The 23214-nt window shown below is 43.8% G+C and overlaps 2 protein-coding genes across 2 annotated transcripts in view; both read left to right on the top strand.

Moving 5' to 3' along the window:
• The first annotated feature begins 1093 nt into the window (after positions 1-1093).
• LOC128697980 (carboxylic ester hydrolase) overlaps positions 1094-23214 on the top strand; it is a 132776-nt gene continuing 110655 nt past the window's right edge. The window contains exon 1 of the mRNA XM_070097593.1: positions 1094-1222. The gene's annotated coding sequence lies outside the window, so the exon portion shown is untranslated. The remainder of the gene's footprint in view (positions 1223-23214) is intronic.
• The window catches only part of LOC128698084 (carboxylic ester hydrolase), a 55122-nt gene continuing 36451 nt past the window's right edge, over positions 4544-23214 (top strand). The window contains exon 1 of the mRNA XM_070097595.1: positions 4544-4644. Within this exon, the coding sequence (XP_069953696.1) occupies positions 4559-4644 (86 nt within the window). The 5' untranslated portion in view covers positions 4544-4558. The remainder of the gene's footprint in view (positions 4645-23214) is intronic.

The raw sequence follows: 23214 nt of genomic DNA, 5'->3' as shown, positions 1-23214 counted from the left end.
TGAGCCAAGGAAAGGGAGGACAGGTCCAATTCCTTGGATCAAGAGTCCCTGTTGTATCTTCGCTTGACACTTTTAAATCTACGTATCCAAAATTACTAGTTGTCCAAAACTGCTACTTATCCAGGCCCCTCAAGGAAGGTTCCTATTCTGGTGAGGGACTCTTGATCTATGGAATTGGATCTATGCTCCAGTTCCCTGAATTAAGCCTGAATACCTTCCATCCCACCCCCAGAGGCACTGTATAATCCCTACAGGTTTAGTGCTCCTCCATAATAATACCCAAAATTGCTAGTTGTCCATAATGGCTACGTATCCAAAATTACTACTTATCCAAGATGGCTACATATCCAAAACTGCTACTTATAAAAATTGCCTATATACTTTATGAACCTGTTTTATCCATTGTTAATTTTTAATGCTATGTATCTTTATATAGAGAGTTGGTAGTCACGCAATTACCTTTTGGTAATCACCCATTTCTAATAACCAATTTGTAGTTAAATATTTTTAATTATTCGTATGTAGCTACAGGAGCTAGAGCTGTACTTGAGGTGTCTCATCTTCAACGATTTGTTCGTTATATAATTTTTTAGATTTTCCAGCAGCTGTAGCAGTTATTACAACCTCGTTCAATTAAATACGTTGCTCTCTCTTAAGACATTTATTCTTGGTAGGTGAATGGACAGAGATGCAACTAATGTGACATTATATATCTGTCCTATGGTGTAATAGTTAGCACTTCGGGCTCTGAATCCAACAATCCGAGTTCGAGTCTCGGCAGCATCTTTGTTAATTTTGGAGAACTGTTCAAGGACTTAATTAACCGCGGGGGCGTTGACCCCCCCCCCCTCCCCCACGGCACACTCTCCAGGTAGTTAGGCAACGTTTCGCTCTCCAGGAGCGAACATTTTGTCGGTAATTTTACCATTATTACCAAATTTATTCTTGGCATCCCTTCCTGACTCGACCAGATTCTCCGTCATGCTGACGGGCAAATCCTGTATTGTCATCACTGGCCATTATGTATGAGGGAGTCACAAGCTGTATTTTACGTCTCAACTTGAGAGTTTGGCCACTGATCACACGAGGCATCTGACAGAGCAACAGTTTGTGAGATGTTATACATTTTGTGCTGAAAATTGACATTTCCCAAACCTACTGAATGTTATGGTGTGTTTGTAACAAGGGAATTCGCTTTAGGTGTTCCTACACAGCACCTCAGGTGTGTACACTCTAAAAACTGACAGTGAAATTTCACTGAAGTGAAAATTATTATTATTATTATTATTATTATTATTATTATTATTATTATTATTATTATTATTACAAGATTTTATCATTGTATTTTTGAGGAAATGTAAAATACTTGGGGGCTATGAAGCACCCGGGGAATTGGAGGTAATCAGGTTTGATCCAAGGAAAGAAGAGGCATAGTGCCTGTGAAATAAGCTTGCCCTTGTAAGGCTACCCTTCCTCCGTAGGGATTCCCCTCCCAGCCCCGGCCATAGGGCTGCTCTCCACCCCATCCCCCCATTCCCCAGTGGGTCGTAGATGGTTCTTCGCTGGTTCAAATTCCTCAGGAGTCGGTGACAATCGCTCTCTGATAAGAGCCAGTGTCAGGGCTTCTTCCCTGGCGAATGTATTATCACCGTGATGTGTTATATTTGATTGGGGAAGAGTTTCGCCAGGATTGGCTATGAAGCAAACATCGGAACGTGGGCAAGCAATAATTATCTTTCCAGTCACTATGTTATTCTGATAACTCTGCTGTTGTTATATCATTAACGACAGGAGGTCTGTATCTTACCAACATTGTTTCTTTTAACTTTAGTTTAATATCTTTTATTATGCACCTTATACCCCATCCTGTCTGGCTAGACCAAGGCATGGTGTGCTGTATTTACAACTTAAAATCACGAGAGCCCCCAAAACGTACTGGTTCTTATTCTCCCCTCCTCACGCACGTTCCTCTCACAAAGTCTGTTCCTAGCCCATTACGTCTCCCCTTTCCCTAACAAAAATGTAATTTTAAAGAATGAAAAGGCACGTCGCCGTAACAGGAACAATGCACGAATAACCTGTACATATAAGAATAAAACTTATTTTACCTTTTGTTCACTTTAGATCACCTTACTTGTTACTCTTACAAGTAACATGTAAACGGTTTAGAAATCCGCCAAAATCGGATGTGAAATCGGGCCGAAATCCCGTCATAAGTATGTCTCCAATGTGCGGGTTGTTTGTCTGTCGTGCAGTGTATATCTCTATGCTCAAGTGCAAATGGTGAAATATTGATTCTCACGTACTTGGGTAAAATCTGTGTACGTGGTAAGAACATAAAAATGAAGGAACACTGAAAAAGGCCTGCTGACGCATAGTGAGCAGATCTTTCTCAAACCCAAACCCTCTAACAAAAATATTTGGTAAAATTTGTGCATGTGGTCATCGTGAGGTTGATCAATAATCCATTTCACCATAACCATTGAACAAAATAATGAAATGTACATGTTGGCTGGACCTATTGCCCACACTTCATATAATAAACCTGGTTACTTTACCCCTTCCCTTGCTCCCACAAATACTTCATTAGACTTGAACTCGCAAATTGACTTCGTGTGTGACCTGCTCTCGCAGTGACCTTATGTGTGACATGTCTTTCTCCGAGACTGACCTCATGGTGCTCGTTTGCCTTGTATGGAGGTGCTGTATAGCCGTTGTGGCTTAGCGCTTCTTTTTGATAATAATAATTGTATGGAGGTGTATTTGCTCATTCTTGTTGATTTAGAAAGACACGTAAGCAAACACTATAACATATTTATTAGAAAACGTTTCGGTCCTGGGACCTTGATCACTTCTAACATACAGAGGTAGAAAGACATTATATATAGGCGGAGAGTGAGGTGTGACGCACGTGACCTGAGGAATGTCATAAGAACATAAGAATGGAGGAACACTGTAGAAGGCCTTCTGGCCCATGCGAGGCAGGTCCTTATCAAAAACAAGCTCTGCCTATGATGAGGACGGGTAGACGATGAAATCACGTGACTTGTGTTGTTGGGTTGGTGCTGCTTAAGTATCATGTATGCCAATGTTTTTGAAATTTTGTAGTTTCCAGTGTTGCGTTCTATAGTGTCGGTGACGGCGATTAGTGAGGCTTCTAGGCACTGTCGGCGTCTGAGGTCTGGTTCGGTGAGAACGAGTTGTGCCTCATTCCAGTTCATCAAATGCCCCGTGGAATCTCTGTGGAGGACACATGCGTACCTTACATCGTCTCTGTTAGAGGCATTTCGATGCTCATTCAGGCGGACTGCAAGATCTCTGCCTGTCTCGCCTACATATTTCTTGGGACAGAACCCACAGGGGATAGCGTAGACGCCTGCTATAGAAGTTAGAGGTGTGGGGCTGCGTTTCGTAGTGAGGTCTTTGATAGATGATGTGTTTATGGTGGAAACGTTGATGTTACTCATAGCAAGTGTCCTGCGAGTATTCGTGGCAACATCGCCACATGGGAGTACTATGAACTGTTTAAGGGGCTGTTCCATGGGCGGTTTGTTGAGGATAGCTTGTGCCTTGAGTCTGCAATCTCGGATGAAGAAAGATGGGAACTGAAGAGGTGTAAAGGCTTGTGTTATGTAAGTGCATTCTTCTTCTAGAAAACAAGGGCTGGAGATGCGAAGAGCTCTCAAGAAGAAGCCAATGAGGACTCCTCTCTTAGTGCGGGTGTCTTGGTGTGAATATAAGTGTATAAGATCGTCCTTGTTGGTAGGTTTTCTATACACTTTGAACATTAAAATGGTATAAAATACCGACAGATTGTTAGGTAAGACACATATGCAACAGTTAGGTATCTTTATTTCGAAACGTTTCGCCTACACAGTAGGCTTCTTCAGTCGAGTACAGAAAAGTTGATAGAAGCAGAAGATACTTGAAGACGATGTAATCAGTCCATCACCCTTAAAGTTTTGAGGTGGTCAGTCCCTCAGTCTGGAGAAGAGCATTGTTCCGTTGTCTGAAACAATATGAAGTTGAAGTGAACGAACGAACGAACGAAAGTTCAGGTAAGATCCCAAATGGGATGAGCGGGGAAGACGGGACAGACGAAGAATAGTGCTGGAGAGGAGTGTTCTTAGTCGTAGAAATAGAGCCAGGGCTTAACCCAGCAGCAAAGGCGATCGTGGGACAGATATTGAAAAGAGAAATTCCGGTTCTTCTGTTGGGACTCCGGTGGGGTGAGCTGGGAGTAAGGGACTTGCGACGTTTAGAGCTAGAGAGGAGTGCAGAACTGAGTCATGTCTTAACCCAAAAAAGCTAAGGCGAACGTGGGTCAGAGAATGGTACCTGTCTTAGAAGGTACCTGTCAGCGGATCCAAGGTTATTTGTAAGTAGGGTTAGGAGCAGGATCATGCAAGGAGTAGAAAAGGTTGTGTTGGTTTGTGGGTCTGCGAATGTCTTCGTCAAGGAGAGAGGTCCAGTAGTCATGTCGTGTCTCAAGTTTGTCTATCTGTCTGTCACTGAGCCTCTTCCAGTACAGATTCAGCGCAGGGACGTCTAACTGGGCATGGAGAGACTCGCTTGTGGCGAAGTCCTCCCATCTGACATCAAGCACCCAGCGCAGCGCCTTGTTCTGGACACGCTGCAGTTTAAGTAAGTTTGTTTTTGCTGCAAGAGAGAGGGCTAGAGGAGAGTAAGTTATCAGAGGACGTATTAGGGATTTGTAGAGGTGTAGTTTGGTGCGTTGAGAGGCATGTTTCAGCTTGTAGAGGCCCGCAAGGGCCTTACTAGCAATTGCATGCCTTGAGTGAATGTGTCCGTGTAAACGAAGAAGGTAGTCAAGATTAACGCCAAGGACAGTGACAGATTGTGTGATAGGGAAGTAAGTGCGGGTGTCAGCTGTTCTGAGTTCGACAGGTAATGGAGGATCACGTTTCCTGTAGTTAAAATACGTAATGCTGGATTTTGCTGCATTGGTTTTGATCCTCCATTTTTGTTCCCAGATGGCTATCCTGTCAACCTCATTTTGTGTTTTGTGTGTGAGTGTATCTATATTGGCATGAGTGATAAGTTGTGTAATGTCGTCTGCATAGGCTAGTGTGATGGAGTTGTGGTATATAGGTGTTGGAATGTCGTTAGTGTATAAAATGTAGAGGGTAGGGGAAAGGACAGATCCCTGGGGTACTCCAGCATTTAGTGTGAAGTAGTCAGAGTAACAGCCTTGGAATTTGATTCTCATGGTACGGCCGTCTAGGAAGTTGCAGAGGAGTTTACGAGTATTGAGAGGCAGGTTGAAGTTAGTGCAGAGTTTGTACTTGAGCCCCTCGTGCCACACAGTGTCAAAAGCTTTTTCAACGTCTTTTGCAACCAGGGCTGTCCTGTTTCTTTGTTTTGTGTTTATGTGGATGTAGTTGAGAATGATGTTAATGGCATCCTGTGTGGATCTGTGTGTTCTGAAGCCAAACTGGCCATCTGAAAGTAGAGAATTATGTTCCAGGTATCTGCGAAGGCGATGATTAATGAGTTTTTCAAAGAGTTTTCCTAAAGTTTCGAGGAGGCTGATAGGGCGATAGTTTCTAGGGTCAGAGTGGTCTTTATTGGGTTTAGGAAGGAGGATAGCAGTAGCAGCTTTGAAGAGGGAAGGGAAGTATCCAGAGGCAAGGGAGGCATTGAGGAGGTTTGTGTAGGCAGTAATGATAGAGTCAGGAAGGTGTTTCAGGATAATATGGTTTAGGCCAGAGGCACCAGGAGCCTTTGGAGGAAGGTGTCTGAGGAGAGTTTTAATGTCTGTGTTGGTGAAAGGAGTGTCGAGTTCTTGGGAGGAGGTAAGAGTGTCTAGATGTATGTGGCTGTCTGGTGTTGTTTCTTGTGTGTGTGCAGTGTTCCAGTGTTCTATGTTCTGAATGTGTTGAATAACGTTAGGGTGAGGTGGGTGAGCGTGGAAGATGTTCTCCCAGATGTGTTTGAAGATGTTGGTAGCAGCCTGTGGGTCTGAGATGTGTGTGTTGTTGTGGGTGATGTGTTTGAATTTGTTGGTGGGAGTAGTGCCTCTGATTTTTTTGATAAAGTTCCAGAAGGCTTTAGTGTTTTTAACACGCTGCCTGTCCGCTTGTTGTATTAGTCGTGACCAGTGATTGTTGTGGTCTTGGTCTAGGCTGTGTAAAATGTTGTTTCTAAGGTAAGTGAGATCTAATCGGACTTGATTAAATCTATGTGTGTTGTAGAGGAAGCGGTTGTGGTAGCAGATAATTAGTCTTCTTGTTCTGAGTGACGGTTTGAAGGAATAACGAGTGGTGTGAGTTTTCTTTGGTATTGCGATGTTGGCTGCTTGTGTAATGGTGTCCTGGATGAGATCAAGTTGAGTATCGATGTCAGAGATAGGTTTGTTGTTGTAGTCATAGGTGAGGTTAATATTGTCTATGTGTTGTTTGAAAGCATCCCAGTCAGCGTTCTTGTAGGAGAATGAAGGTGTGGTTGGAATGAGGATAGGGTTGGAGGAGATGTGTAAGATGACTGGGATGTGATCAGAGCCTGTAATAGGGCCAGGTGAGATGTAATGTTGAAATAGAGAGCTGGCTCGGTTTGCCAGAATGATGTCTGGTTTGCCTTGGCCCGTGTGGTTGAAGAAGGTATTGAAGTCTGGGCCAAGATGAATTAGGTGTTTATGGTTTGTGAAGTTGAGTAATTGGTGACCAAGTTGGTTGTTACTGGTGTGATGAAAGGCAGTGTGTTTGGCATTCATGTCAGCTAGTAGGTAAGTTGGTGTGTTGGTGTAGTTGAAGACTAAGGAGAGGTCGTGTATGTTGAGAGTAGTGTTTGGGCGAGCATAGGTGGTGAAAAAGATAAAGGGGCCAAGGTGGGTGTGTATTCTGACCGCAAGACAGTGTTGGTGAATAAAAGGGATTGGGAGAAATTCATGTTTTATGTTGGAATTGACAAGGATGGCAACCCCATCGTGGGGATCATAGGGGGACTGTAGTGCAGTATAACCATAATGGCGGATACATTGAGGGGCTTTGAGGCAGGTACTGTTTAGCAAAACAATATCTGGCCTCTCTGCTTCAAGGAGCTCGGCCAGTAGGTGTCTAATTGTAAAGTAAGAACGTACGTTGAACTGAATCGCCTTAAACGTGATTTAATGGTTTCGTCTTAGCAAAGTTAATGTCGGGGGAGGAGTTTGGATTAAAGCCCGTGATAGTGGTGCCATCAGTGGATGTGTGTTTGTAGGTGCTACGGACCCGTTTCCTGGAGGGGGAGGAAGAGATGGATCTGTTTTTATGTTCTTTGGTCTGTCCGTTAGAAGTTGGGGTAGGTTTAGGTTTGAGTGGATTTTGTCTGGAGGAGGTGGAGTTGGACCTGGATGAGGTTTTGGTTGTGGTGGAGTGGGCGAAGGTGGATGCAGAGGAAGTGGAAGTTTTGGTAAGCTGTGAGGAAGTGGAAGGTTTGGAAGGGGATGAAGTGGGTAAGGAAGTGGGGGGAGGGGTGGTCGTAGCAGTAGGGGTGTTGGTGGGAGGTGTAGAAGTAGTGAAGAGAGGTAGTGGAGGAGGAGAGCTGGTGGGAGTAGGAAGTGGGGGGGTGGGAGAGAGGAAGGAGTGAGAGGTTGTAGGAGGCTTGGAAGAGAAGCAGGAAGGAGGGATAATTAAAGAGGGAAGATTGTTAGCAGACAAGATTAGGTTAAGGACATGTGAGTAGTCTGATTGGTAAGCTTGTGAGATTACCATCGCAGAGTGGGCAGCAGTGGCAAGTTGACAGTTAGTTTTGTAATCTAGTGTGGGTGTAGAAGGAGAAGTGCTTGTAGTCTGTGTGTTGGTGTTTGATGTGTGTAGAGTAGAAGAGGTAGACCAAGTGCGTGGGGAGGCCCAGGCATTGGGGGTAGGGGAGGGAGGTGTGGAAGGGGAGGGAGGTAAGGAAGGGGAGGGAGGAGCAGGGAAGGGGTTGGGGAGGGAGGGAGGTTGGTTTGCTCTGAGGGAGGAGAGAATGTGCTTTCTAGAAGGGCAGGAATTTGCAACTGCAGTGTGTGACCCGCCGCAGTTAGAACATTTAAGAGGGAGGTTGCAAGTATTCCAGAAGTGGCCAGTTGCTGAACATCTGGAGCAGACTTGTGTAGATGTGCATGTGTTTTTGTCGTGGCCGAATTTGTAGCATTTAAGACATTGTGTGATTGGGTGGAAGTTCGGAGTGAAGAGAGCGTTTGGAGGAATGCGGATGGTCTTGGCAAAGATTCCTTGACTGAAGAGTGTAGAGGCGTCAGCAGGAGTAGAACAGCGTATTTTGAGAATGGTAGAGTTTTCTGGTCTGTAAATATCGTCAACAGAGACTTTGTTCTTATTACTGATGTCTTTTATTAAGTCTTCTTTGTCTGTGTCATAGGCTGTCAGGAGAGAGTAGTCTACGTGTTTAGCAATGACTGTGCTTTTGGCACGGTGCTCAGGAGTCCAAATAATGGTGAAGCCTGCGTTGAGAAGTTTTTGTCTGGTATCGCTTGAGGTGTACGCTTCGTAGGAATGTTTGTCAAGAAGGAGTTTGAAGCCTGAGTTGGTTTTGAAGACTTTAAGTTGAGGTGCACCAGTGATCTGATATAACAAATTTTCCGGACAGATACTGGCATCAGGATTAGAGAATTTGAGATTTAGCGAGAAGGAATTGGATTTAGTAGAAGCAGAGGCAGGTGTGGGAGGTTGGGGGAGAGTGGAAGGGGGGTGGGAGGTGGAAGGCAACGAAGGCATCGTCTAATTACGAAAAGATGTAATTGGAGGTGACAATCGGCCAAAAAGTGAGAGTACTCAGCTAGGCAAGTACGTGTAAGTAGACACACGTACTTGCCTGGCGCAGGACACTGAGGAGGTGAACTGTAGCTTGATGGAGCACTGTATATCCTGAGTGGTGGCGAGACTGGCTGTATGGCGTGCAGTCAACAGGCGAAGAGAATTCAGGCAGCAAGAGGCTTCCTGCCCTTCGGTCGGCAACCACCGACGCACCAATCCTGATGGTGGAGAGGAAGACGAAGGTCCAGCAAGCACTACTCAAAGCACTACTCAATACGGGATAATTTCGAGAGAGGCGAGATCGTCGATGTGTTAGGTAAGCACACGTCACCACTCGAGCTAAGTCGCTTGATCGCTTCTCACAGTTGAAGTGACAGGATGGAGCCTTTATATAGTGCCAGGAGGTGAGACGTAGGTTGCTTTGGGAGGGCAGGTCCCTCTCAAACCCAGCCGTTCTCACTAGTAGAGGTCGAAGTTGATGGTCTGTACCAAGATACCCTTGTGTTGCAGTGTCTGACAGAATGAACATTAAAATGGTATAAAATACCGACAGATTGTTAGGTAAGACACATATGCAACAGTTAGGTATCTTTATTTCGAAACGTTTCGCCTACACAGTAGGCTTCTTCAGTCGAGTACAGAAAAGTTGATAGACTGAGGGACTGACCACCTCAAAACTTTAAGGGTGATGGACTGATTACATCGTCTTCAAGTATCTTCTGCTTCTTTCAACTTTTCTGTACTCGACTGAAGAAGCCTACTGTGTAGGCGAAACGTTTCGAAATAAAGATACCTAACTGTTGCATATGTGTCTTACCTAACAATCTGTCGGTATTTTATACCATTTTAATGTTCATTCTGTCAGACACTGCAACACAAGGGTATCTTGGTACAGACCATCAACTTCGACCTCTACTAGTGAGAACGGCTGGGTTTGAGAGGGACCTGCCTTTTCCTTACCTCTCAAAGCAACCTACGTCTCACCTCCTGGCACTATATAAAGGCTCCATCCTGTCACTTCAACTTCATATTGTTTCAGACAACGGAACAATGCTCTTCTCCAGACTGAGGGACTGACCACCTCAAAACTTTAAGGGTGATGGACTGATTACATCGTCTTCAAGTATCTTCTGCTTCTATCAACTTTTCTGTACTCGACTGAAGAAGCCTACTATACACTTTGAAGAGAAGTTTGTCACTGTCGGGAGATCTGCACAGTAGAACGTCGAGGAAAGGAAGTTTGCCATCATTTTCGAGTTCAAGTGTAAACTTTAACTTTATTGATGGTTCAACTGCATTGATCTTGTTGAAAAGGGCCTGGATATTGAGACGTCTCGGATAGAAAACCAATATATCATCAACGTATCTTAGCCAGGTAACGGTGTTGGGAATGAGGGTGCTGAATTTCTCTGTCTCCAGGTTTTCCATGAAGAGGTTGGCAAGCACAGCACTGAGCGGGCTGCCCATTGCCATCCCAAAGCATTGTTTGTAACAGTTGTCCTGATACTTGAAGAAGTTGAAATTAACACAAAGTTCCACTAGATTGATGAAATCTAGAAGAGGTAAAGGAAGGTCGTGGTTTTCAGTGAGCCTCTGTCTCAGAATGTTGATTGCAGCGTCAGTAGGAACGTTGGTAAAGAGGGCTGTGACATCGAAGGAAGCCATGCTTTTGTAGGCGAGACAGGCAGAGGGAGACTTCTTTGGGACGAAATTGTTAGGGCTTCTGGACACAGTAAGATAGTCATAGTCGGGGACTTTAACTTTAGTCAAATTGACTGGGATTCTTTGACAGGTAATCTAGAGTCCAGTGACTTTATGGAAACAGTTCAGGACTGTTTTCTGAAACAGAGCGTAACTGAGCCTACCAGGGGTAATAATTTGCTAGACCTAGTCTTGTCAAATAAGGAAACACTCGTGAATAATCTGGAGATCACTGAAGAGCTTGGCGCAAGTGATCACAAGTCCATCACTTTTAGCATTAATTGGGAATGCAAGAATAATGATAATACAGTAAAAATCCATGATTTTCGTTCTGCCGATTATAATGGACTTAGGGAACATCTGTCTAATCTTGATTGGGGTTATCTAGCTAATGATTTTATTGACGATAATCATACTTATGAATATGAAGGGATCTGCTTTTATGATTGTTTTCTTAATAATGTACACAGTGCCCAGAGTATATACATTCCCCAGAGAGAAATTAGGTCTAATAATAACGATCCCAAATGGGTTAACAGGAGGCTAAAGCATCTATTAGGGGAGAAAAGGGGAATTTATAGGCGCATCAGAAGAGGAGAGGTTAACCTTACTGACCAATATGTTCAGCTTAAAAGAGAAGTAAAAAAAGGCGATTAGAAAGGCTAAACGTGACTATGAAATTAGAGTTGCTAATGAATCAAAGACTAATCCAAAGGAGTTATTTCAAGTGTATAGGACGAAGGTGAAGGAAAAAGTAGGACCTCCGAAATCTGGGAATGGACAGCTGACGGATAATGAACTGGAAATGTGTTCCTTATTTAATGACTAATTTTTGTCAGTTTTTACACAGGAAGATGTAAATGAGATTCCAGTAATTAACAGTTATTTAGTTCCTGATGAATTTAAGTTAACTAATATTACTGTCACGAGGGACATGGTTATTAAACAGATAGACAAACTGAAACAAAATAAGTCCCCGGGACCCGATGAGTTGTTTTGTTAGGTAAGACACATATGCAACAGTTAGACAACTTTATTCCGAAACGTTTCGCCTACACAGTAGGCTTCTTCAGTCGAATACAGAAAGTAGGCAGGAACAGTAGAGATGTGAAGACGATGTAATCAGTCCATCACCCTTAAAGTCGTAGAATTTGAGGTTGTCAGTCCCTCGGCCTGGAGAAGTTCAGTTCCATAGTCAGGAACTAACTGTTGCATATGTGTCTTACCTAACAACCTGTCGGTATTGTATACCATTTTGATGTTCATGAGTTGTTTTCAAGGGTACTTAAGGAATGCAAGATGGAGCTTAGTCAGCCATTAACGAGTGTATTCAATGCGTCCATCCTTACCAGTGTTGTGCCAGAGTTGTGGAAGATGGCTAATGTGGTTCCTGTATTCAAATCAGGGAATAAGTCCACTCCTTCAAATTACCATCCAATAAGCCTGACATCTATAGTGGGCAAGTTATTAGAATCAATTATAGCTGACATTATCAGAAGTCACCTTGAAGAGCATAACTTGATAAATGAATCTCAGCATGGATTCACGAGAGGTCGTTCCTGCCTGACAAACTTACTGACGTTCTTCAATAGAACATTTGAGGCAGTTGACAGTGATAAGGAATATGATATTGTTTATTTGGATTTTAGTAAAGCCTTCGACAGAGTACCTCACAAGAGACTCTTAAGAAAAGTGGCAGCTCATGGTATAGGAGGTAAAGTTCTAGCATGGATTGAGGCATGGCTTACCAATAGAAAGCAGAGAGTTACCATTAATGGAGTGAAATCTGAATGGGGATTAGTCACTAGTGGCGTTCCACAAGGATCAGTTTTAGGCCCTCTCCTGTTCATAATTTGGTATAAACCTTGGTAATAAATACCGACAAGTTGGTTTAGAAAGACACGTAAGCAAACACTATAACATATTTATTAGAAAACGTTTCGGTCCTGGGACCTTGATCACTTCTAACATACAGAGGTAGAAAGACATTATATATATAGGCGGAGAGTGAGATGTGACGCACGTGACCTGAGGAATGTCATAAGAACATAAGAATGGAGGAACACTGTAGAAGGCCTACTGGCCCATGCGAGGCAGGTCCTTATCAAAACAACCTCTGCCTATGATGAGGAGGGGTAGACGATGAAATCATGTGACTCCTGTGTTGTTGGGTTGGTGCTGCTTAAGTATCATGTATGCCAATGTTTTTGAAATTTTGTAGTTTCCAGTGTTGCGTTCTATAGTGTCGGTGACGGTGATTAGTGAGGCTTCTAGGCACCGTCGGCGTCTGAGGTCTGGTTCGGTGAGAACGAGTTGTGCCTCGTTCCAGTTCATCAAATGCCCCGTGGAGTCTCTGTGGAGGACACAGGCGTACCTTACATCGTCTCTGTTAGAGGCATTTCGATGCTCATTCAGGCGGACTGCAAGATCTCTGCCTGTCTCGCCTACATATTTCTTGGGACAGAACCCACAGGGGATAGTGTAGACGCCTGCTGTAGAAGTTAGAGGTGTGGGGCTGCGTTTAGTAGTGAGGTCTTTGATAGAGGATGTGTTTATGGTGGAAACATTGATGTTACTCATAGCAAGTGCCCGGCGAGTATTCGTGGCAACATCGCCACATGGGAGTACTATGAACTGTTTAGGGGGCTGTTCCATGGGCGGTTTGTTGAGGATAGCTTGTGCCTTGAGTCTGCAATCTCGGATGAAGAAAGATGGGAACTGAAGACGGGTAAAGGCTTGTGTTATGTAAGTGCATTCTTCTTCTAGAAAACAAGGGCTGGAGATGCGAAGAGCTCTCAAGAAGAAGCCAATGAGGACTCCTCTCTTAGTGCGGGTATCTTGGTGTGAATAAAAGTGTATTAGATCGTCCTTGTTGGTAGGTTTTCTATACACTTTGAAGAGAAGTTTGTCACTGTCTGGAGATCTGCACAGTAGAACGTCGAGGAAAGGAAGTTTGCCATCATTTTCGAGTTCAAGTGTAAACTTTATTGATGGTTCAACTGCATTGATCTTGTTGAGAAGGGCCTGGATATTGAGACGTCTCGGATAGAAAACCAATATATCATCAACGTATCTTAGCCAGGTAACGGTGTTGGGAATAAGGGTGCTGAATTTCTCTGTCTCCAAGTTTTCCATGAAGAGGTTGGCAAGCACAGCACTGAGCGGGCTGCCCATTGCCATCCCAAAGCATTGTTTGTAACAGTTGTCCTGATACTTGAAGAAGTTGAAATTAACACACAGTTCCACTAGATTGATGAAATCTAGAAGAGGTAAAGGGAGGTCGTGGTTTTCAGTGAGCCTCTGTCTCAGAATGTTGATTGCAGCGTCAGTAGGAACGTTGGTAAAGAGGGCTGTGACATCGAAGGAAGCCATGCTTTTGTTTTTGACATTCAGGTTGGAAATTCGGGAGAGAAGGTCACCTGAGTGTTTGAGGTGGGCTTGACTGATAGTGCCCAGAAGCGCTGAAAGGTATTTGGCAAGGTGGCCGGCTAGTCTGTGTGGTGCACTCCCTATGCCCGAAGTGATAGGCCGTAGTGGGATGCCAGGTTTGTGTCTTAGGAAGGCCATACAGGCGTGCTGGTTTCGGTTGACCTGGTAAAAGTTTTAATTTACATTAATGACCTTGATGAAGGGATTAATAGTGACATGAGTAAGTTTGCTGATGATACAAAGATAGGCCGTATAATTCACTCTGAGGAGGATAACAATGAACTCCAGGACGATTTGAACAAATTAATGTCTTGGTCTGAAAAATGGCAGATGAAGTTTAATGTGGATAAGTGTAAGGTTTGTAGATGAATGGTTCAGAGAACCGACATGTTGATAAATTAGACACATGTGCAACTCCTCAATAAAGATACCCAAGAGTTGCACATGTGTCTAATTTATCAAGTGTAAGGTACTTGCCCTTGGTAATGAAAATAACCCTCGAAGCTATAATCTAGGTGAAGTAGAGCTTGGTCATACAGAATGTGAAAAAGACTTGGGAGTCATGGTAAGCAGAAATCTAAAGCCAAGACAACAGTGCCTTAGTGTGCGCAACAAGGCCAACAGATTACTTGGATTTATCTCAAGAAGTATAAGTAACAGAAGTCCAAAAGTTATTTTACAGCTCTATACATCACTAGTGAGGCCTCATTTAGATTATGCTGCTCAGTTTTGGTCCCCTTACTACAGGATGGACATAGACTCATTAGAGAACATACAGAGAAGAATGACTAAAATGATTTACTGTGTAAGGAACCTCCCGTATGAAGATAGACTTAAAGCCTTAAATCTCCACCCTCTGGAGAGGCGTAGAATGAGGGGAGATATCATTGAAGTGTATAAGTGGATGACGGGCATAAACAAGGGAGACATTAATAAAGTACTGAGGGTGTCGAACCAGGTAAGAACAAGGAATAATGGATTTAAGTTGGATAAATTTAGATTTAGAAAGGACATAGGTAAGTACTGGTTTTCTAACAGAGTTGTAGATGCGTGGAACAGTCTTCCCAGTGGGGTGATAGAGGCTAGGACCTTGGGTAGCTTTAAGAAGAGACTGGACAAATATATGAGAAGGAGGGGCTGGGTTTGATTGGTGTTAAGGGGTACGGGAGTTATTTCTTGAGTAACTTTAGGTAGATGTCGTCTACGGCCCTATGCTGTACATTCTACAAGATTGATGGACTGAACACATCGACTCCAGGTTGAGGGACTGATTACCTCATTCTCCTCCTCTCCTTACGCCTTCCTCTTTGTGTTGGACTGATGAAGCCACTGTGTGGCGAAACGTTTCCTGAATAAAGATTCCCATATGCTGCATAAGTGTCTCAATCTTCAACTTGTCGGTTTTTCAAACCATTCATCACAACTGTCAGACACTGCAGCATCATGGGATCTTGTTACAAAGAATTCTTCAACACTTGTTCAACCTTTGGACGAAGACCTACTTCGACTAGTGGATGGTACCACTATGACCCCGCCTCCGCCTGCTTCACCTCACCTCACTTCAGTATATAAGCCACGTCTACGGCCCAATGCTGTACATTCTACAAGATTGCTGGACTTAACACGTCGACTCCAGGCTGAGGGACTGATTACCTCATACTACTCCTCTCCTTACGCCTTCCTCTTTGTATTGGACTGATGAAGCCACTGTGTGGCGAAACGTTTCCTGAATAAAGATTCCCATATGCTGCATAAGTGTCTCAATCTTCAACTTGTCGGTTTTTCAAACCATTCATCACAACTGTCAGACACTGCAGCATCATGGGATCTTGTTACAAAGAATTCTTCAACACTTGTTCAACCTTTGGACGAAGACCTACTTCGACTAGTGGATGGTACCACTATGACCCCGCCTCCGCCTGCTTCACCTCACCTCACTTCAGTATATAAGCCACGTCTACGGCCCAATGCTGTACATTCTACAAGATTGATGGACTTAACACGTCGACTCCAGGCTGAGGGACTGATTACCTCATACTCCTCCTCTCCTTACGCCTTCCTCTTTGTATTGGACTGATGAAGCCACTGTGTGGCGAAACGTTTCCTGAATAAAGATTCCCATATGCTGCATAAGTGTCTCAATCGTCAACCATTTCACTAGTGACTGTGACGTTACATAATTTATCTTCTTCTGGCCCACTATAAAAATTAATTACCGGAATATTATTAGTGTCTTCCTGTGTAAAAACCGAGAGAAAATAATTATTTAAAATCGAGCACATTTCATTCTCTTTTTCAGTAAGATGCCCATAGTTATTTTTAAGGGGACCTATCTTATCTCTAACTTTTGTTCTATATACCTGGAAAAAACTTTTTGGGTTAGTTTTAGAACCCCTAGCAACTTTAATTTCATAGTCCCTTTTAGCTTTTCTTATCCCCTTTTTAATGTCCCTCTTAATGTCAATATTCTGATTCATAAGATGACCCTCGCCTCTTTTGATACGCCTATAAATTCCTTTCTTATGCCCTAGTAGATATTTGAGCCTATTATTCATCCATTTTCGGTCATTTCTATTTGATCTAATTTCTTTGTAAGGGATAAACGTTCTCTGAGCAGCATGTATTGTGTTCAGAAAACTGTCATATTGATAGCTCTCTTCGTTACCCCAGTCAACAGATGATAAGTGTTCTCTAAGCCCATCGTAATCTGCTAAGCGAAAATCTGGGACTGTTACTGAGTTATCCCTACTATCATACTTCCATTCAATGCTAAATGTAATTGATTTGTGGTCGCTAGCACCCAGTTCCTCTGAAACTTCTAAATTGTAATAAAGTTGGTAGAATTACCGACAATATGTAAAGTAAAAGGACACAAGTGCAACTAATGTGACATTTATTGTGGCAACGTTTCGCTCTCCAGAAGCTTTATCAAGCCCCTGGAGAGCGAAACGTTGCCACAATAAATGCCATGTTACTTCAGACTTAATACCCGACGCAAGTGCCTCGAATCAGCACTGATCGCTGTTTAGAATACAATTAAACAAAACAACGGCAGCTTCACCATCTCCGAAGTCTTAGCAAGAATCCTCCTGAAAACAGTAAACCCTGCCATCACATAGTCTGAGGAAATGGTATGGTGATACCGACAAGATGTGGAAAAAGACACTTATGTACAGTTCAGGACATTTATTAAAGGAAACGTTTCGCCACGAGTGGCTTCTTCAGTCCTAATACAGAGAAAACTAAGAAAACACACATATATATAGTGGCGGGAGTCAGGTGAGGTGATGCGTGGGTAGAGGTGGTAGTAGTAGTAGTAGTAGTAGTAATGGAACTAAGGAGGTGAGGTATGAGAGGGACCTGCTGGCATCAAGTAACACCAGTTCCCAGGATGGGTAATATCCTCTTGCTTAGTAATTTTGACATACTGTAACTACCGGATTTTTGCTTTATAGTGTTACTGACAGAAATTAGTGCAGCTTCAATGCATTTTCTCCGTCTTAAGTCGTCTTCTTTAATAACTAGTTTAGCTTCATTGAATTTCATGAGGTGTCCAACATCGTCTCTATGTTGAACACATGCGTTTTTGCGGTCATCATTTCTGCAAGCATTTTTGTGTTCTGCTATCCTAATGTCCAGAGTTCTGGCTGTTTCCCCTACATATACTTTGTCACACCCCCCACATGGTATAGTGTAGATTCCTGCACTTGTGCCAGAATCATGCTTGGGTTTTTGTATCAGGTTCCTAATAGTAGTTGAAGAGCTGGTAGATATTTTAGCCAGTTTTCTGTCTAACATTTTTGAAACATTAGTGGCAACGTTGCTGACCGGTAAAACGATGTAACTTGGAGGCTTTTCTTCAATCTGATAGGTGTTGGTCTTGCTGAGGATACGTGTTGCACGTTTCCTGCAGTCACGTATGAAGTGTAGGGGAAAGTGTAGTGAACTAAAAGAGTTGGTGATGTATGTACATTCTTCTTCGAGGAACTGCGGACTGGAAATTCTGTAGGCTCTCAGAAAGAAGCCAATAACTACCCCTCTTTTAGTTCTTGTGTCATGGTGAGAGAAGAAATGTAGAAGATCATTCTTGTAGGTAGGCTTCCGGTAGACTTTAAAAGAAAGTTTGTTTTCCCCTGTGCGTAAGAGAACGTCGAGAAAAGGTAACTGGTTGTCCTTCTCCTCCTCTAGAGTAAATTTAATAGTAGGTTCCAGAGTGTTGATGGTGTTGAGGATGCCCTGTACGTCAAGATTTTTGGGTACAATGACCAAAATATCATCTACGTACCGCATCCAAGTAACTGAACGAGGGATGTTATTGAGGATCCTTCTTGATTCCAGGTCCTCCATATATAAATTGGCAAGAACTGCACTAAGGGGGGATCCCATGGCTAGTCCGAAGAGTTGTTTGTACTTCTTGTCCTCGAACCTAAAACAGTTATAACCGCCAACCTACAGCAGAAACTACGGCTCTCAAGAAAACTTTCCTCTCTCTGTCAACACAGCAAATGGAAAGATATTGGTAGAGCTGACATCATCAATAACCTTTCTTCTTATGTTCTCAGTGATACAGAATCCGAAGCACTCAGCTTAGGTCTCAAGTTTGCTACTGGCATACGGAAGCCTAAATGCGAGTTAGACACAGTGATCAAAAACCATTTCTTCGGTGACTCTGAGTTTAACAAAGGTTTCATACAAGGACTTATTGCAGCTGCAGTTTCTGAACCTAGTCGTCCAGTCATTCCTCGTCGCTACATCCAGGCACTCAAACACTTAGCTACCAATAATGATATTCTCATCACCACAGCGGACAAAGGAGGAGGAGTGGTCATCCTCAACAGTACAGACTACGTTAGTAAGATGCAAGATTTATTGAACGACGCCAACACATACGTTTCCATCCCCGAACATGCATGGAGGAAAGAAACAGATTCTTTTCTCAGTAAGACCTGCAGTATACTCAGGAAATCAGAAGAAGGTAAAAAGCTCTTGCGCCTCATCCCTACCAACCCCAAGTCAGCTAGACTTTATGGTTTACCAAAGACCCACAAACCAAATGTGCCTATGAGACCCATTACATCTGGTATCGGCAGCGCCCCTCACAGTCTAGCAGGAGTTTTGGCGAAATATTTGTCAAAGCTCCTGGGTACAATCAGTCAGGCTCATCTAAAGCATTCGGGTGACCTCCTTAACCGTATCAGGGATCTCGACATGAGTGATAAGAAGCTTGCAAGTTTTGACGTGACTGCCTTATTCACCAATGTCCCAGTTGATCAAGCCATTGATCTTCTTCGCAGGGTGATTAAAGATGATACAGAGTTACCTGTACCCCGCCAAGATTTTGTGAGCCTTGTCGAACTTTGTGTTCGTTATAACTGTTTTAGGTTCGAGGACAAGAAGTACAAACAACTCTTCGGACTAGCCATGGGATCCCCCCTTAGTGCAGTTCTTGCCAATTTATATATGGAGGACCTGGAATCAAGAAGGATCCTCAATAACATCCCTCGTTCAGTTACTTGGATGCGGTACGTAGATGATATTTTGGTCATTGTACCCAAAAATCTTGACGTACAGGGCATCCTCAACACCATCAACACTCTGGAACCTACTATTAAATTTACTCTAGAGGAGGAGAAGGACAACCAGTTACCTTTTCTCGACGTTCTCTTACGCACAGGGGAAAACAAACTTTCTTTTAAAGTCTACCGGAAGCCTACCTACAAGAATGATCTTCTACATTTCTTCTCTCACCATGACACAAGAACTAAAAGAGGGGTAGTTATTGGCTTCTTTCTGAGAGCCTACAGAATTTCCAGTCCGCAGTTCCTCGAAGAAGAATGTACATACATCACCAACTCTTTTAGTTCACTACACTTTCCCCTACACTTCATACGTGACTGCAGGAAACGTGCAACACGTATCCTCAGCAAGACCAACACCTATCAGATTGAAGAAAAGCCTCCAAGTTACATCGTTTTACCGGTCAGCAACGTTGCCACTAATGTTTCAAAAATGTTAGACAGAAAACTGGCTAAAATATCTACCAGCTCTTCAACTACTATTAGGAACCTGATACAAAAACCCAAGCATGATTCTGGCACAAGTGCAGGAATCTACACTATACCATGTGGGGGGTGTGACAAAGTATATGTAGGGGAAACAGCCAGAACTCTGGACATTAGGATAGCAGAACACAAAAATGCTTGCAGAAATGATGACCGCAAAAACGCATGTGTTCAACATAGAGACGATGTTGGACACCTCATGAAATTCAATGAAGCTAAACTAGTTATTAAAGAAGACGACTTAAGACGGAGAAAATGCATTGAAGCTGCACTAATTTCTGTCAGTAACACTATAAAGCAAAAATCCGGTAGTTACAGTATTTCAAAATTACTAAGCAAGAGGATATTTTTTTTTTTTTTTTTTTTTTTTTTTTTTTTTAAGGAAAATATACATATTATATTTATTTATATATTTAAACTGCCATTTACACCTTCCCCATCAAGGGAACTAAGCTAAACTAATCTTTCACAACCTCTCATCTAGACCCACACGAGTACCTCCAATCACACCCAATCACCCAGCATTGCGCACCCAAGGAGGTGAGCCCGTTGAATACCCCTGAACCCCCCCCTCCCTTTTACCACCCTACTCACCCCGGCAGTTAAAACCCCTTATAACGCCAATAAATTCCCTATTGTTAGGCCTCTATAACCCTCGGAAAAAACCTCATCCCACCTTTTCCCAAAAATGTCTCTATTGCGGCACAAGGTTCGATAAAACGTCGCCGCCAAAGTCCTTCTCAGCACATCCCCACCCTCCTTCCCCCTCATACCCCACAAAACATATATGTAGTCCACGATTACATATGTTAAACCCCTTACCACACCCTCATCCACACCACTCATATCAAGACTCAACGCTCGCAATACCGACACACCTTGACCCCCCACCCTCACCACAACCTTATTCATCCATACCCTGATGCACTCCAAACCTTCACAAAAATAGACAACATGATATGCAGTCTCTTCCCCACTGCATCTGCCACACCCCCCACCCTCGATAACCCTCCTATCTCGGAGCATCGCTCCCGATGGCAAAATCCCATGCAGGAAACGATACATAACCTCACGTGGCCTAGGTCGTATCCTTAATTTACTAAATCTTCGCCATATTACATCCCATGCATACATGGGGTAGATCCCTTCAACCGGCGCCACTACATTTCTCTCTAACAATTTACATAAAGTTCCCACCTTTACTTTTCCCGGTTCCCTGGCTAACACTAAAGCACGTAGCACTGTTTCACATTCCTTCATTTCCGCCCCTCCATACCATTTCCTCAGGTGAGCATGTACCTTATCTAGCTGCCCCCCCCTCCATCCACCTGCACTTATCACTTCCCTCTTAATAAAAACACATTTCACGCGCTTTCTTAAGTCCAACAAACCTAACCCTCCCCTACATACCGGCAATGTCACTACCTCCCTTCTCAACCAGTTGCACCCTGAGCCCCACAAAAATTTGAACACCATTCTAAGAATACTCGTGATCGCTGTTCCTGTTAATGGCATCACTGCCGAAACAAACCAGACTTTACTATATAGTAATATATTGATGACGATTGCACGTTGCCTAAGGGTTAAATGGTGCGGTCGCAGCATTCCCAAACGTCGCTGCACCTGTTCCACCATCCTATTCGAATTGCTAATCCTTGCAGCACTCAGGTCAGCCTCATAAACGACACCACAGATTTTCATACTCCTGGTTCTCCGCTGCACAACATCACATCCCCAATCTAATCTCCCTGCCCACTCTCCCAACCCCATTATCATTGACTTTTCCAGATTTACCTTCATCCCAGTAGCTCTCCCAAAATTGTGTACAACTTCCTCCAAAAGTCCTAACCGTGTCTCCTCACTCACCAAAATAGTTGTATCATCAACATAGCCCACCAAACCAGGCCAAGGCTTCTGCTCACCATCCCCATCCCCTGTCCTTAGACGATCCTCCACCATCCTATAAAAGGGATCCTGAACACATGCAAACAAAAGTTGTGATAATGGACATCCCTGCCGAAGACCTCGCTCCATGGTGACTCCCTCCCCCACACACCCATTGATTTGCACCCTTACCTTCGCGTTTGAATACAACGTATCCACCCACCCCACTATTTCTTTGCCAAACCCCTGTCGTAGGAGAATATCCCTCAAAGCCTTTCTTTCCACCCTGTCATAAGCCCCTTGCCAATCCAACGCCACCAACGCCCCTCTTCCCCTTTCCATGTCCTCCAGGAACCCCTTTATGATCCCGTGGCCCTCGCCCATTGACCTACCAGGCAACCCAAACTGAGACTCAAACACGACCCTCCCCACAACACATTTAAGCCGATTCCCAAGAATTTTCGTGAACAATTTATAATCAGCACAAAACAACGAAATGGCTCGGTAATCCCGAAGGGTACTCTGCTGTTTACCCTTCGGGACCAACACCACCACCGCCGTTGCCTGTGATTCTCCCATCTTACCTCCTTCCTTCATGGTATTCATTAACTCTACTAGGAAACCCCTAAGCAGATCCCAGTGCTGTACATAAAATTCGCTTGGTAAACCATCGATCCCGGGTGCCTTTCCCTTCCTCATGTCCATAAGGGCTCTCCATATTTCCTCCTCCTCAATGACCCCACCCAGTGCCTCCCGATCACTCCCCAGTTTGCATGGCACATACTCACATACCTGCCCAAGAACCTCTCCATCTACCCCACTACTTTTCCCACATTCCTCAAACCATCTATCTGCATATGCACTCATCCCCGTGGTTTCCCGTAATACCTGTCCCTCTCTAAACCCCCCCACCAAAGAAATGACTTGCAATCCCGGTATTGTAGTCGTTCGCTGTCGTACCTTCTGTCCTCGCAGCACACAAGCCGATGGCTTGTCGCCCCATAGTACTTCGTCCAACCCAGCCTGTATACGTACCGCTGCAAAACGTTCTTCTTGTAAATCCCTTATCCTGCCCTTCAACATGTGTATATCCTCCACTGGGTACACCCCGGCCACAGCTCCCCCCTTGTAACAATCCCGTAATCTAGATTCTAAATAATTTGACAAACCATACCGCAATTGATTTATGCGTTTACCCTCCCTCACATAAAACTGACGTATTCTTACTTTAGCCACACTATCCCACCATCCTACCACATCCTCCTCAGTCCTTCTGTCTGCCCAGAGCTGTTCCCAAAATACTGCAAAACCTTCCAATCCCTCCCTATCCCTCAAAACCATCGTGTTCAGTTTCCAATAACTTCCCTGCCTACGAGCCAAAG

This window comes from Cherax quadricarinatus, chromosome 58 (assembly GCF_038502225.1).
Source record: "Cherax quadricarinatus isolate ZL_2023a chromosome 58, ASM3850222v1, whole genome shotgun sequence".
Taxonomy (NCBI): domain Eukaryota; kingdom Metazoa; phylum Arthropoda; class Malacostraca; order Decapoda; family Parastacidae; genus Cherax; species Cherax quadricarinatus.
This window is presented reverse-complemented; position numbering and strand designations above follow the sequence as displayed.